Source organism: Ambystoma mexicanum, chromosome 7q (assembly GCF_040938575.1).
Source record: "Ambystoma mexicanum isolate Mex_15411 chromosome 7q, UKY_AmexF1_1, whole genome shotgun sequence".
NCBI classification, from domain to species: Eukaryota; Metazoa; Chordata; class Amphibia; order Caudata; family Ambystomatidae; genus Ambystoma; species Ambystoma mexicanum.
In genome coordinates, this window is record NC_090941.1 from 917,150,972 (window position 1) to 917,167,257 (window position 16,286).

At 44.5% G+C, this 16,286-nt stretch overlaps 1 protein-coding gene across 1 annotated transcript in view; it reads left to right on the forward strand.

The window, feature by feature from the left end:
• PRCP (prolylcarboxypeptidase) overlaps positions 1 to 16,286 on the forward strand; it is a 514,316-nt gene that overhangs the window by 466,087 nt on the left and 31,943 nt on the right. The window contains exon 8 of the mRNA XM_069639880.1: positions 13,177 to 13,364. Coding sequence (XP_069495981.1) covers positions 13,177 to 13,364 — 188 coding nt within the window. The remainder of the gene's footprint in view (positions 1 to 13,176; positions 13,365 to 16,286) is intronic.

Consider the following 16,286-nt stretch of genomic DNA (forward strand, 5'->3'; position numbering starts at 1 on the left):
TGCAGGAAGAAAAACGTCAGCTGGCAGAAGGAGTTGAAATATTACTTTTGAAGACTCCTCCATGCTGAATTAAGCAGTAAAAATTGCTGTTGCCGCTTACCTCAGGGAAGCATGTGCTGGTCTTTTACATTGTCTGGGTCACACATGCATCAGGGCGTTTCCGCAGTGGAGCACTGTTGCAGAGTCAGATTTCGAATGCCCCTACGTAATGCTGAGGTTTATGCCTCTGTGTAATATCTTTACTCAGCTTGGCAGTGTGTCAGTTGTGCGTGTGTGGCCAGTACCTTCTTTACTCACGGTGCGCTTGCCCACTGTGGTATGCAACTTCTTGAGGGTCCAGCGCCTCCAGATTTCTAGTAGATGCCTCCGATAGGTAGGCTTCCACTGCCTCCTGAGCTCCAGCTCAGGTGATGATTCTGGACAGTGCCGGCTGGACTGGACTTCGCGGGCGTGATCTAGTGTCCGCCCTAAAGTTACTTCATGGTGCTGTCATGTGGTGCCGCGGTGCGAGGGGGTTGTGGGTGCCGTATGCTTTGTCCTCTGATGGTCAGGCTACTGATAAAGCAGGACGGGACAAACGAGCGAGAGACAGAGCGTGTACTCTCGCGTCTGCTCTAAGCGGCGGCCATCTTGGAATGATGGTGGCTTTTTCAGTGCTGCATTTGGGGCAGAACCCAGATTACTAATCTGTAGCATGTCGTTGGTTAGCAACTACCTTCTTGGTGACTTTGCCGATAAGTGGGAGGCTCGTGGTCAGCTGGTAATTTGCTAGGTCTTCGGGGCTTAAGGTTTTTTCAGGAGGGGACGTATAATCTCCCTGACAAGTTTAAGAAGAACAGTCAGGGCAGGATGTATACGCTGTTTAAGGATGGTGGCCGGGAGGGTGTCCTCCGGGTAAGAGGTTCGTTTTTAAGGATGCAAGCGTGTACAAGAGGTCCTCAGGCAAGAGGGGAAGAGAAGAAGTCTGTCCAGGGTTAACGGGTCCATCTGGGGGACAAATAGGGAGGCCAGAGAATTTGGAGCCCTCGATGTGGAACTTGATGGTATACATCTTGTTGATAAAAAAAACCTATTGATAGCCTCAGACATCTCCTGGGTTTCTGGTACCTCTGGGTCTAATGTGGGGTTCCAAAAGTGTTTGACTGCTGCAAAAGGGTTTTGCTCCTGTTAGAGGCAGCCTTAATGGTGATCGTGTAATAGGTAGTCTTGGCTACCTATTAGGTTCTGCCTTTTAGCATGCAAGACCTAAAGAGATAGAGGGTCCTCTGGTGTGGGGATCTTAAAGAGATTGAAGGGCCTATTTGTCGAGATACAGCTCTAGAGTATACCAGGGTGCGACAAATTGGCTATGATGTAACCCAATTATTTTTTTTGCAAAACTATCTACCAGCTCCTTTGAGCGTGGCTAAAGGTTTATAGCAGTCAGCTGACATTCGCAGAGATGGGGAGATACTGTCAGATCTATTCTTCTTTGGTACCATCAGTCCCTTTGTATGCTGATTTGGCTTCATATAGAAAACTTTTTTTTTCTTGCAACATCAGTCATGTATCTTGATAATATGTGTACTGATTTCAAAGAACAGGACAATGAAGATTTATGACGGCAAAATTCTTCCATACTTTACTAATCAGTATCATGGTCTTTGTGGATTTATATTTTATTAATTATTTATTTTATTTATGTATACATTTATGTAGCATTGAAACCCAGAGGTATCACAACACTGGTACAACATAGGGAAGATGGTGGAAGAGAAAAGTGAGAATACATTTAATCATACTTATTAAAAAGCCAGGTTTTGAAGAACTATCTGAAGGCAAGGCGAGATGTTTAATTTCTTATGTGTCCAGGGAGGGCATTCCAAAAGGTGGGCTCTGTGGTGCAAACATTTGAACCCCAGCACGCCTGCGGTTGAATCTGCGGGTGAAGAGTTCCTGGTGGGGCGAAGGGGGTGTGAAGGTGTTTTGGCTGCAATGTGGGAGATGAGGTAAGAGGGGGCGTTCTGGTGTAGACATCGTTGGGTGTGAAGAAAAGTGTTTTGAATTCAATTCTAGCTTTGATGGGAAGACAGTGAACATCTCTTCCTATGGTGGAAATGTGGTCTGAGAGCTTAATCCAAGGTGCTACCCTGAGGGCCTTATTGTGAAGGAGCTGTAATGTTGCCATGTTCTTGGCGGACAAACCTGAGAACAAGACAATACACTAGTCAAGTTTGCTGCCAATGATGGTGCGCGCTAGTGGAAGCAAGAGCATTGATGTGCCGGGTCATGTTTAGCTCGGCATCTAGATACAACCCCAGCGGTTTATAGTCATAATTTCGAAACCATAATTTCGATTTACAAAAATGTCAAACACATACATATAATAGAAAAAGTAATTAATTCGAAAATAAAATGTTGAAAAAAAAATCGAAAAACCAATGTTAAAATAACTATGTAAAATGTCACAAATACTAATGTTTTTTATGGGGGGGTCCCCCCCAACCCCCCCATCCCAAACCCCTACCCCAACCCCCCCCCTCCTCCCCATCCCCCCAACACCCCCCATGGATATACCTTTAATTTAAAAAAAAATATATTTAATAAACCATTAATTAAATAATTAATTATTAAAAAACCCCATCCCAAACCCCTACCCCAACCCCCCCCCCCCTCCTCCGCATCCCCCCACCCACCATGGATATACCTTTAATTATTTAAAAAAATTATGTTTAATAAACTATTATTAATTAATTATTTATTTAAACATTAATTTGAAAACAAATTGAAAAAAATTTGACATTTTTGTAATTCGACATTTTTATTTTCAACAAAATATTTTTGACATTTTGACTTTCGAAAATATTGTATTCGAAAATATGACTGGACACCAACCCCAGCATATTCACATACTTGGAAACTTGAATGGACATACCGCCAGTGGGGAAGGAGGGAACCTATTAACCCGATTGTGTCCAAGGCTGGGATTTTGGGACCATTAGTAGGGAACTAGAGTAAATTGTCTAGGTAATATTGATGGAGTCAGCCGAAACTGTACCTGGTTTATTGGTACTGCTTGTAGTACACTACAGAGTTGCAAAAGTCAACATCGATTGCAATTGTGCAGGCTTATTCAGATCAGTTCCCTTACTTTTGATCCATTGGGCAGGTTTTCACCTACACCGCGGGCTGAGTTTGGATTAGTGTATCTATCGCACTCCCGATAACGCAGTACGTGACAACGCCGACCTTCGCGAGCGGGTTGCTCGATTCCCATACAGCTAGCCTGTATACCTAGTACCAACCAGCCTGGGCATCTGAAGTCGATACGAGTTTTCCTACTGTATTCCATGTCCAGTAGGCCACCTCATCGGATTCCACATCGATGGGTACCATCAAGCACAGTCCTGCTCTGACAGCTCATGAACAGCTGTAGCCCCTTGTTGGGCCCTTATTCCAGCATAGACACTCCATTTATTGTGCCAGATTCTGGTTGACTGTGTGAGTCTTTGGTTCCATATCTCCTGATGATGACTTTGTGCAATAGACATACCACGTCGAAACCGGTTGAGCTTTGTTTCCCAGGGATGTGATCTACACTACATTTTCACCCTCAGATCCGCCCTTATGTCAGATCTGCCCTTATGATAGATTGTTTTAATCATTTCTATTGTATGTTTTTCTACTTCTAAAAAACAAAAAAAATATATTAAAATAACTAGACGGGATGCGAGGATTGTGCTCACTCCCGATTATGAATCAATTTTGTCATTTTTAGCTATTGCTGTTTGGATGAATGTCACGTTGAATGTTGTATGGTTTGAATGCTGCACTATGAATGGTTTTGATGATGGACTAATTTTAGCCATGTGTAATATTTACCCTTGCTGTTGTGATATGTAATAATATGTTCTTTAAAGTATTGTCATTAATTGACTATTTTTCAAATTTCTGTATCATGATTAAATAAAAACTGATAAAATTTGGAAGCAACACAGTTTTGCTCTCTGGACAATTTTTCCGGATTTCTGTGGTACAATAATACTCTGGTCCAGGGTATAGAGTCTCCCTGCTTCTTTCTGTTTTTGTAGTTTCAGGTAGGAGGGGCCTAGTCCCCAACGAATGAGTGGCTGAAAGTGTCTGCTTAGACACTTACATTCGGATGTTGTGCAACAGTTCTGAACTCAGCACCAGAAAGGTTTTCTATCACTGATCAGATTTTATTTTGATGTTAAATATGTTAAATTATTTGATCAATGTCGCATGCCCTGTAAAGCCAAGGCTTGGGGACCAGTCTCTTTTTCTCCCCTACATTGTGTAACTTACCCTGACATGTCCTTGATCCATTTGGCACATGTTCAGGTAGGAGAGGCCTGCTCCGCAACAAAGCATCCGCTCATGGTGCACCCACATGGCTATGCTCTGAAGCCATGCCAGGGGCAAAGATAGCTATTCATTCCCATGGTCATGCAGGCATCTGGGCACAAAATGCAGCCTTCACACACAATACTGCCTATACAGCTCAAATAATATATCTGTAGCACGTAATCTGGTACCATGTGTGCTGGTTATAAACCATATTAACTTGGCTCATCTTCACCGGATAGATGACATCTGCAAATTACCTCCTCCCTACATCCAGCTATATCCTAATTGCTTCCAGTCCCTGCATTTTATTGAAGAACTTTTGACAGACCCTTATATAACGCTCTAACACATACTATGCATCTATGACTACCTTATGAACCAAAAGGTTGACATGCTCTTTCTCAAAGGGATTTGACTCAAGGATGTCTGCGTCCTTATCTTCTATGTCCTAGTAATCCCAGAATTATTCACGTGAAATGCTGCTTTGGCCATGTAGACAGCCCCACAGTTATCCACTTAGCCCTAAAATCCTGGATTGCAGTGGCATCATAGCCAGTGTATCTCTACTGACTCAATGCATATTCTAGCTATGCTCAACAGAAAACATTCTATGAATCTATCGTCTACCCTAAATTAAATGGTTTGTTTTCCTGTAGCTTCATAGGCCTATCCGCCCACTAACAAAGTGATGTAAAAATACATTCTATTTTGGAAGACCTATCCCTTTAGCAGGAATATCCCAACCACAACACCACCAAAAATATGCCACTAGGTATAGAAGAATTGCACTATGTACAAAGAGTCATGCGGTCAACTCGGAGGGCTATACACTTGATTTGCTTGATAGAGGTACTTGCATGCAAACTACTGTGACAAAGTCAAAGTCCAATCATTTTAATCCAGTCCACGATCTGCCTGAGAGGATTGACAGGATCAGCCATGAACTAATACCAAACCCCCTGATAGATGAACGAGTTATAAACTACCAGCGCCCAAAGAAACCGGATGTACAGGACTACATCTCTGCATCAGTCATATCAATCCAACACCTGGGACAGATTCAGGAGGGTCTTTCAGGCATTCAGGGAAACATACGCTACGTGGCCCATCCAGAGAGATCCCTTAGTCAACCATACAGATCCGGTATGGGAAAAACCTAACGTATGCCAACCCCCTCCACCAGCAACATCGCTTGTGAAGGAGAGCGGTGTTCTCCCTCAAAGGCAGCTTCATCATTTAAGAGAAATACTTCCTTCCCCTTTCCCGAAGGTAAAATGAATTTGCACATGTGGGACTATATGACAGACAAGGGTTTAAAGGTAAATGTAAAGAAATACCCTAATGTGCCTCTATGGGATACAATTATATGGGCAGCAGATTGAGGTCTGTAGAAGTTTTAACTACCGTGGTCTGAGATTTAATGACAAATTAAACTGGGGTGACCATTTACAAAAACTGGGGATAAAAATACAGCAAACGGGTAGAATTTTCAGGCTCCCTCAGAATTTGGGGCATTCTCTACCAGCCGAGATGCTAACTATCTACAGAAGAAAGGCTGCTGCAGTGGAGTCGTACAACTGCGTGAAATGGGGCTATAGTAACCAGATAATTCTGAAGATTGTAGAAAATTGCTTTTTAAGGAACCTTTTATCTGTCCCCCAGTTGACAGTGAGTTATATTTCACACCTGTTAAAAGGGCATCTTATATTGAACCTGATACCTACTAGACCGCTTTTATTTTGGCATACTATTGCTTTGATGCACAACTTGCTGATACATAGTAATTGGGGTCCAAATGACTGGTAGGTGCAGATTAAGTCCACACTTAGTAAGCAGGAGTTGGAGGCACTTTTTAAATATCCTGTACACCTTCTAGATATTGCCAAAAGAAGTTTGAAAACTAGTATCGAATGGCACCTAGCCAGATGATGGGGAATCCAGCATTTTAACAAGCACACAGGTCAGGAACTATTTACAGTTATGCCCATCTGTGGGCCTGCCTAGCTACCTGACCTTGGACGTTTTGCCACTAGCAGCATGGACCAGCAGATTGAGAGGGGATGCAGTCGCATGGGTTTGTGGGGGAGCAGAGGATCTGGTTCCCTTAATTTTGTTTTGCCCTATCTATACGAATCTTGTAGAGATCTGACTGAGCATACTTGGGGGCAGCGGTAGACCTGCTCTTATGATTTTATTGATGAGCACTGTGTTGAAAGTCTCAATTGCTCTGGGCTCTTATCTTAATCGGGCTCAGGTGCCTAGAAAAAGGGCAGTACAATCTGTACAGAGCCAATAACCCGTTTCAATACCAGATTCATAATTATCTGTTGCCAGCATTATTATGCTGTTATTATGATATTGGTTGCGGTCTAATCGGTGATGGAATCCTTTTCAGTGGATGTGTGCTGAGGGCTTCATATATTTAAACTTGGTTTTGTACGTTGTCAGAATTTGTCAATTTGTATATTTTGTTTGCTTTATCTTTAATTTTGCAATTGTTACCTTGCTTTTATTATGTGAATTGTGATTGCTGTTATGTTTTATGGATGTACAAATCCGAAATAAACCTGAAATTATTAACTTACTATAGGTTTTGCTGTCCCTTGGGATGACCTTTCAAGCACCAGAAACTCACAAAATGAACGTGTGTGCAGGGGACATCCAGGAGGCAAGTCAAGAGCAGAGCAACAGACAATCACCAGCTCTTGCACTAGGAAACCAATTGAAAGAAATCAAAGGTGGTGGCACGTCTTTTAAAGGCTCCCTTCCCATGTCTTGGAATAGGAAGCCTGTTACCCAATCAATTCATAAGTTTGCCTCATCTAATGGGAGGATGGTGAGGGCTTTAAAACTGATGCAAACAATAGGCTGGAAGCCGAGTGCTTGAGTTTTCTGAGGAAGGAGGGGAGCACCAGAGCAGGGAAGCTCATTGGCCCAGAAGAATGGTGTGCTTCAGTGAATATGAGAAGAGCCCCTTGAACCTCAGAAGAGGGGTGTGCTCCAGTGAGTAAGAGATCATCTTTACCGCTGAAAAAGGGGTCTGCTCTTGTGAGGGCGAGAAGAGCTCCCTGGATCTCAGAAGAGGGGTCTGCTCTAGTGAGGTAGTAGAAGTGCCCCCTGAACCACAGAAGAGGGGTCTGCGCCTGTATGGGGGAGAAATATCCCTCTGAACTCCAGAACAGAGGTGTTCTCCAATGAGGAAGAGAAGACCCTTTGTGCTCCAGAAAAGGGCTCTGCTCTATTGAGGTGAAGAGCTCCCTGAACCCCAGAAGAGGTCTGTGCCAGTGAGGGGGGTGGGGGGGGGGAAGAGCCCCACTGAACCCCAGAAAAGGGTTCCACTCTCGTGAGGGAGGATTCCCCTCAACTTTAGACGGGGGGGTCTGCACCAGTGAGGGACAGATGAGCCCCCTGAACTCCAGAAGAGGTGTGTACTCCAGTGAGAAGAGAAGTACTCCAGAAGAGAGGTGTGCTCCAATGAAGAAGAGAAGACCCTCTGTACCACAGAAAAGGGGGCTGCTCTAGTGAGGGAGAGGAGGCACCCCTGAACTCCAGGAGAGGGGTGGGCTCCAGTGAGGGGGACAGGAGTCCCCTTAACTGCAGAAGAGTGGATTGATCCAGCGAGGAAGATGTGAGCCCCTGGTACCCCCAAAGAACAGGAGGGCTCCTGTGGGGAGGATGAGAGCCAATTGAGACCAAACGAAGGAGATCCATGACCTGAGAGAATGGATGGATGGGAAGTAGTAAAAGGGAATTTGACCCCAGAAGAGGGGATGTGCAACCGAAGAGAAGAGCTCCCGCAATGCAGAAGAGGGTTGTGCTGCAATGAAGGGAGAGAACGAAAGTGAGCAGTGCACGATATCCCCAAGTAAAAGAACGAGGGGGGAGAGCCCCTTAGCCCCTTTTGGGGTGGGACCAAGTCTGATTTGCAATTGGTCTTTCTCCTTTCTGTATTGGCTTGGCAGGTGAACGATGGTCTGGAGAGTTGCCCTGAGCAGTGCCAGAGGTTATGATTAATTCTAAACCTTCCAGCCATTTTGCTTTAGTCACCCAGAGTGGGACCGGTATGACCAGTTGTGGGTCACAATCTTGCTGGTGCCCGTGCCTGCATAGAGACCCAAGCTACTCCTTACTGATGACACCCAATGAGGCCGAAACATGTCTGGGGATGCTGGTGGTCTTGTGCAGTTCGGGCTTGACTTCCCCTTTTGGGGTGGGACCAAGACTGATTTGCATATGGTGTTTCCCACTTCTGAAATGGGTTGGCAGGTTATGAACACTGGTCTGGAGGATTGCCCAGAGCAATGCCAGAGGATAAGATTAATTCTAAACCTTCCAGCCATCACTGCTTTTGTTTTGCCCAGAAGAGCGGAATGCGTGAGAGAGAGGAGAGCACCAGTGAATGGAAGGTCTTTTGGGACACTTGACAATGGGAGGAAGCCCTAAATCCTGAGGGAGGCAGAGTGGCCTTGTGGCCCCCAGAAAAAAAAATGAAGATTGCAGGAGTGACCTAAAGGGGAAAACGTCCTCTCAAACTTTCTGAATGCCTTTTTTTTTTTATAATTGAGTTCAAGGACTGTTTCCTGGGAATCGTTGTTAAAGCCATCCTGAAACAAATGTCTATGCAATAGTCTTATGTTTTACTTGTTTTTAATAAAACCCTTTCAGCTTATTCTGGCGTCAGTAATTGTGTGTTATCTTGGCCATGCGTCACTACCGCCATTCTTATCCCTTTAGCATGGCTAGAACTCTTTGCTTTTCCGTTTCCAACTCCTTTTTACGGACTTGAGCGCAGAGAACAAACAATACCTCCCTTCGACATGTGAAATGTGAACCTGTGGATAATCTCTTGAATGCTGACTCGATGAAGAATCTCTTTCAGTCCCTTCTTCAGTTATAAAAAATCTTAACTCTTGTTATAGGCCCAGAGCTTGACTATTTAGCACCCTTTTAAATGGGAAAACAATCAATGCAGCTTAACTGAAATCAAGGCTCAAAACAATCGCTGTGTGGTTAAATTAGTGGTAGTTTGCTATTGGAAAAGGTAAAAGGTGCTAACAATCACAAGAAAAATGCAAACTATTCCACAGCAGGATTGCCTCATCAACACTCACAAAAATAATCCAGGAATTCCAAAGGCCAGAGTGCAAAGGAAAGTCTGCTACCTAATCATTCTCTTTGCAAACAAATGCTAGCGATTTCAAAGAAAAGAATGACCACATCCAAGAGGAAATTGTGGTAAAATTGTTTAGGTCAATTCAGGCACAATTTGAGAGGCGTCCTATTTTAAGTAGCAGCCCTCCATTAAAATTGCCAGAGCTATCAGAATGTATACCACTAACCATAGAACATTTTGACTCACTACTCTGTAGTAATTAATGTCCCAGCTCACCCAGAAATATCTGCACTACTGTCAGTGTAAAACAGAACTAGTATAACAAAATTCACCAGCCAATGATACAGCTGGAGGCCAGTCAGAAAATGGGCGGCCACAATAGTCTTTCAAGACCAAACTTCACATCTGCAGAGGTATATATGTCCCAGAGCAACCAATGCTCCAGTTTTCAGTGCATCATTCCCAGGGCAGTGCCAGGACATCTAGTCACTGTCAAATGGACTCACTAGACCACCATCTCCCAACCGAGGAGTGTTATTGCAAAGTCCCTTTGCTCCCTGGAGCATTTCATCACCGTGCCTGACCTGGAAATCCTTTGACAAGTCAGCACTGGACGCCTGCAGGTAGCACTTCACATTGCAAGTCATCCTGGGAAACTTCTAATCTCCTACTTCCTTCCCCACATGTGGTGTCCACCAGGGCTCTATCCTCTCCCCTGGCTCTTTTAACATTTACCTTACACAGCTGGCACTCCTTGTCTCCTCCTTCTCCCCCAACTTCCAGTGTTATGCAGATAACACACAACTCTTTTTTTTTTTTCTTCGAATGTCATGCTAACCCTCATGTACCTTCCATCATCCCTGACTACCTATCTGCCTTCCAGGCCTGGTGCACTTCCAATAATCTCTGCCTCAATGCCAGCAAAACTGAGATCCTTCCCATTGGGACCCCGCTCCTGCCTTCTTCCCTTCACTCTGGCATTCCTCCATGGGCTCTCCACCTGCTTTGCCTTCTGAAGCCAGAAACCTTGGAGTCATCTTCGACTTCTCCTTCATCCCTCACACTCGGGACATTTCCAAGAAGTTTCACTTTCAGCTCTTCCTTCTCAAAGGAATTCTACCTTTTCTCACCTTCCACCAGAAGCTCAATGTTACCCGAGCCATGGTTCCCTCTAGGCTTGACTATTGCAATAGCCTCCTCCTGAATCTACCTTGTTCCACTTTGCAACCCCTCCAGCTAATCCAGAATAGGAGAGCAAGATTTATCCTTGGCCTCAAGCCCAGGGACCACATCTCTCCTGCCCTAACAAGTCTTCACTGGCTCCCGGATGCTTCACAGATTAAATTCAAATCCCTCTGTATCATCCACAAGGCTGTCTGCGGCCGGGCACCACACTATCTGCACGTCTCTTACTAAATATTCTCCCACTAGATCTCTGCGGTCTTCTGGTACCACCTCTTTGTGTGTAAAGCGTTTCGCCAAACAGAGGGCAGGAGGTCGACCGCTTTCCTCAGCTGCCTCCCTTCTGTGGAACAGCCTCCCCCTTACCCTGCCTCTTGAGCAGGATTTTCTTAAATACCGGAAGCTCCTCAAGACTTTCCTCTTTACCTCCTCTTCCCCCCTCAGCTAATTTCAGTTGCTTTGATTGGTGTTGAGGGCCTTTATGCATCCTCGGGGCCCTGACCTCCCACAGCCAATCACCCCCAGCTTCTGGCTAGCCTCAGCACTTTCCTTGGCACACCCTCCGTCCTGGAGGCTTGCATTTACCCTACCTTGCACTTCATCTTTTGCTCACCCACGACCGGGTGCACCTACTACCAATGCCCTCGCTCGTCTGCACTTGCACGTTCTGAATACTCACAAGGCATTGTAGGTTCGTTCTTTTTCCCCCACCACTGTATTTATTAATTTTATGTATTTTAATGTGTCTCATTCCCATGTCCCCCTCCTTGTTGCCGCTTTGAAACAGAATTTACTTGCTGTATAAGCGCCTAACTAGCAAACAATAAATAAATAAATAAATAAATAGTGAACAATAAATAAATATCCTGTAGAAGTAGCAGCACTGTGAGCCCACACTAGAACTGGCCATTTTCTCGATCCTATTGGTCTTCAAAAGCAGAGCCTAATCCTACCACCTTAATTAATTAGTCAGGGTGATAATGACACACACGCACACGCGCGCATATGCCCACACATACGGATATGAATCTTTGAAAGATTCCACTGTTACAGGTAGGTAATTTCATTTGCATTTCAGAAGCTTGTTTCCTTATGTATTTGAAAACCTTATTTTTACATGATAATGTATTCCAGTAGGTCTTGGAAATCACAATTTAGGGATTTTTCCAAGTGAAGTTATTCATTTCATGGCATCTTTGAAGACCGATTCTCAGGGTCAAAACCTCATAAACTGTACTAAAATATGCAGTACATAATTGGCCTTCTACCAACTCACATTACTTCAATTACTATTTTATTGGCACTTAAGGGGAGTCCTAGGCTAATCCAAAAACATGTATTTTACCATCTGTTCAATAAATACCTTTAGATGCACTTTAAAATGACTATGCCTATGTTTTAATCCGCCTTAGTTTACATTTATTTTATATTTTTGTCCCCATTTCTGAGATTACATAGTCACTGCCAGTGTATATTTTGTGCATTGCTTTTATAGGTAATTGATAACTGAAATCTATTCTGCACAAGTTTGATAGAATACAAGGACCTTCTTTTGACCTGTTTAACTAAATAACATGAGCCATTTTGTTCTATGTTATGAATGAGATAAGATCCTTTTTTTGCAGGTCACATTGTGCTTAGATTTTCGCACATCTGGTGCCCCATTCCTTCTTTCACCCCTACACTTGGCCCCTCCCCTCTGTCACTATTTAGGGGACACCTCTGCCACTTTCACCCCCTCTTCCTTACATTCACCCTCCACTCACCAGTGTGCTTGCCCCCTTCAGACTCACTCCTCCCTATTCATCACTCAGATGATGCTAGGCAGGACCATCTGGTCCCCTTTCGCTTAATGGTATTGCCCAATGGATGTTTCACACTCACTTTGTGTCACGCCTGTTGCATAATACAGGTGCTGTACTGATCCATTTATTGGAAGGTGAATCCGTATGAGTTTATGGTACAGGGGAGCAGGATTCTTTCCTTGATGTTCCCCAAATCTCATTCCCTTTGTCGTCTACGCATGTATTTTCTCTCTCTGTTGTAAATAGAAAAGTGATTGCCAATTGTTTGTGAATTAAGTTATTAAAATTCAAACCCAGATTTAAACAAAGAATATTGCACCATACTAAACTTGTGTTTGTACCAAATGTAGTTTTGGTGATTGGCCACAGAATGCAATTTGCCTTTCTGGAATCCTGTTTATAATCCAGGAAAGCTGTTCATTATTTGCCCTTCTTGAAGGTTTTTGCATTGTTTTAGAATAGTCCTTGTTTTTTGTGCGTTCAACGGTGGAGTGTGCATTTTAAAAAACTGACTTTCACTCGCATTTGAAATTCTAGTAGCACAAAATGGTGTTTTGCTCCTCTGCATTTTTTTAATTTAAATCACTCAAGGGGTAAAATAATCAGAAATCGGTATTGGCTTTAAGACCAGAGTGTATTCTATAGAAACTGTAAACCCACATAAGCATAACAATTCAAGGTACTGAATTTACCACTAGATGATCACTTTTGGAACATTATCTCCTTCAGGCCTGCACAGAAATGGTGATGCCAATTTGTTCCAACGGAATCAAAGATATGTTTGAACCCCTGCCTTGGGACTTCAAGAGCTATGCTGATGACTGCTTCAAACAATGGGGGGTGATCCCTCGACTAACATGGATAACAACAGAATTTGGTGGGAAGAACATCTCTTCACATAGCAATATTGTGTTCAGGTAAGCATGTCTATAGTATGAAGTCACACATACATTGGGGAATCACAGATATCTCATTTTTGGCAGGGTGCTAATTCCATGGAAGGAACCTTAATTGCTAATACTTATACATCCCTTTTTGTTGGAGTTTGATTGTTTTCTGGTGGGGGTGTAAATAAAACCTGGAAATGTGGGTGGTTTTGAATTCTCGTGTCTTTTGACACCCCCACCAGAAAAGGTGACAATAGCAGTCACCATGTACGTTTGTCTGCCAGATTTACAGCGGCTCCCGTTGATTTACAGGAGGTGCCTGCCTCCTTTTATGGCATGGCATGGTAAGGGGGAGAGGGGCTAAAGAAGCGGACACAATGATAGATTTCGGCAACAGAAGAGTTTTATTTTTCCAACAGCAGAAATTGTAGAATAATGCCTTGGTCATAAATCATAAAGGAAGTCCATGACAACTATTCCAGCCAAGGGGCTCTTTCTACCCCTGCTTTAGGATCCAATTTATAACCCTTGCCTTTGTCTTCGGGTTGTGGGTTTGCAAGGTTCCTGAACCCTCACCGGTTCCGCACGATGACAGGCCTCCTGCAGCCAAAACGTTCTGGGCTTGAACTACTCTGGCACTCTCCTCCAGGAGGTAGGGGATTTGGACGAGTCTTCCCAGCACTGATGCACACTCCCAGTCCCTTGCAGTAGTGCCTGGAATATTCTCTGTGTGAGGACTACCTCCCTGCTCTATGGTGGTTGTTCCTGTGTACAAAACTATTGCTGACCACCTCTATCGTGAGCTCCCTGACACATTGTGCGATTACACCATCTCGTACCTCCTCTTGCGTTCTGCTTTTTATGCCTTGACCCACTGGAAACTCCCCAGTCTTTGTCTATTAGGGGTATCTGTTCTCCTCTGCCTCCTTGGGTACCATAGCATTATCCCCCATACCTTTGCTGTCTCCGCCACCAATGTTATGGACTTTAACCTCCTGGTCTCCTGATGGTCAGTTGGTCTCTCTCATGCTCTCGCTCTCTTGCACTCTCTCTCGCACTCTCTCTCGCACTCTCTCTCGCACTCTCTCTCGCACTCTCTCTCGCACTCTCTCTCTCACTCTCTCTTTCTCTCTTCTATGTAGGCTACTCCTTTGTCCCCTAGACAGCACCCCCTATTTCTCCAACTTCCTCTTGAATCTCCCTCCAACCACATTAAACTGACTGTTTTTATAGTAGCCTCGCCCGCACCAACCCCCACTCTACCCCAATTGGATGGAGCCGAAGGATACTGAGGACACTGAGGATTGCACTATTGCCTGATTGTACCATGTTTTATTCATGTTTTGAAAGTGGATGGTGTGAGGCTAAAGGCCTGCTTCCATCTTGGATTTCATTAGGGTCATTGACAGGTGTGGGATTGGGTTCCCTATCCTTCCCTTATAGTGTTCCCTGACGTGACTAGTGGTCGTGGGGGTATCATTTTCCATGTGTTTATGCCCTTGGTGGTTTTGTGTCGCTATGGGGGTGGGCATTCCTGTGACTACCCATTCTTTACTGCACGGACTCGGCGAAGGTGGTCTGAGGATCCCCCGTATACCTCCTGAAGGGCCAGGGTTCACTATCGGAGTGGCAACTGTGGCGGACCAGAAGAAGGACTCTGACTAAGGTGGGAAAGTTAAGTAGATCTTTATTTAAATAAAAATAAAACGCCTATCTAGCCCCACTGCTTTGAGGGACGTTTCCAGCCCAAGTAAATTGAAGGCACTTGTCAAAGTCCACAAAGAAAATAGTCCTTAGTAAAAATCCTATAATTTAAGTAGCCCTACCATTTAGAAAGAAAAAAAAACTGAAAAAATTAGGCCGGAACACTAGTCTCTCTCCTAGGCTTCTTCCTGGCCCAATCGCTTGTATCTCTTTCTCAGGACGTTTTAAATGTTCATCAATTGTTCGCAATCCAGTGTGCAACCTCTCTAACTTTATAAGCCAAACTCTGATTCCATGTGTTCCCTTCTTTCCAGGAACAAAGGTTTTCTTCATACGATACCCCACTTTCCGAGAAAGGTTGTTGCTTTTTATGAATGGTTGTAGTTGGGACATTGCTGCTAATTTGCATAGCTTGCCTGGGAAGGGCAGTTGTGATATAAGATGAACATTTCCTGGGTGTGTTGGTTTGAGAGAAGCCATTTTTAGGAGAGGACAAACTACTGTGTGTTTGAGAGCAGTGGTAAGGCTTCCCGCGAGGTAAGCAGTGTCTACTGAGGTGCAAAGATTCTTGTGGAGGAGGGATCTGTGAGTGTTGTCATTTTAGGTGGTCAGGTATCTCTAGCATACCTTGTTGGCTTGCACTTGAGGAAAATCCTCCCCAAACCCAGTTGAGAACACAACTCGCCACCACAGGAAGAAAGCCACTGGAAAAACTAGCAGCCTGAGTACATGGCTGCCACCCTGCAAGTGGCGATTGTAAAGGGGCTAAAAGCCTTCCAGGAATAGTTTAGTCAGAGATTGGCCAAGGGGAACATGTGACCAGGGAGTTCAATGCGAGCCGAGAGGTGTGTTGGAAGGGGTAGGTGGGGCTATAGAAGCACAGCAAGCACAGAGGAGATTGAAAGGTGCGTGATTGAGGGCAGGTCGATTAGTCGTTAGACCAAGTGGCCAGGTGGAGGGCGGATTGTGGAGTGCAGAGGAGACCATGTCAGTTTTCTGAGAGAGTGCAGGTGTAAGGCAATGTGTGTAGGAGAGAGTGTACCTGTTTTAGTGTAAAGTGAGAGGGGGGTGTGAAAGGTGAGATGGAGAAATAAATGGAGGGAGAGAAAAGTAGGGAATTTTGAGAGGGGGGAGTGAGGGTGAGGTGGAAGCCATGGCGAGAGAGTGTATAGTAGAAAAGTGATGTGTGCAAGGCAGTGGTGAGGGCCGAGTGAATCAGGAGGGAGGTGGTTGGAAGGGACATGTGCA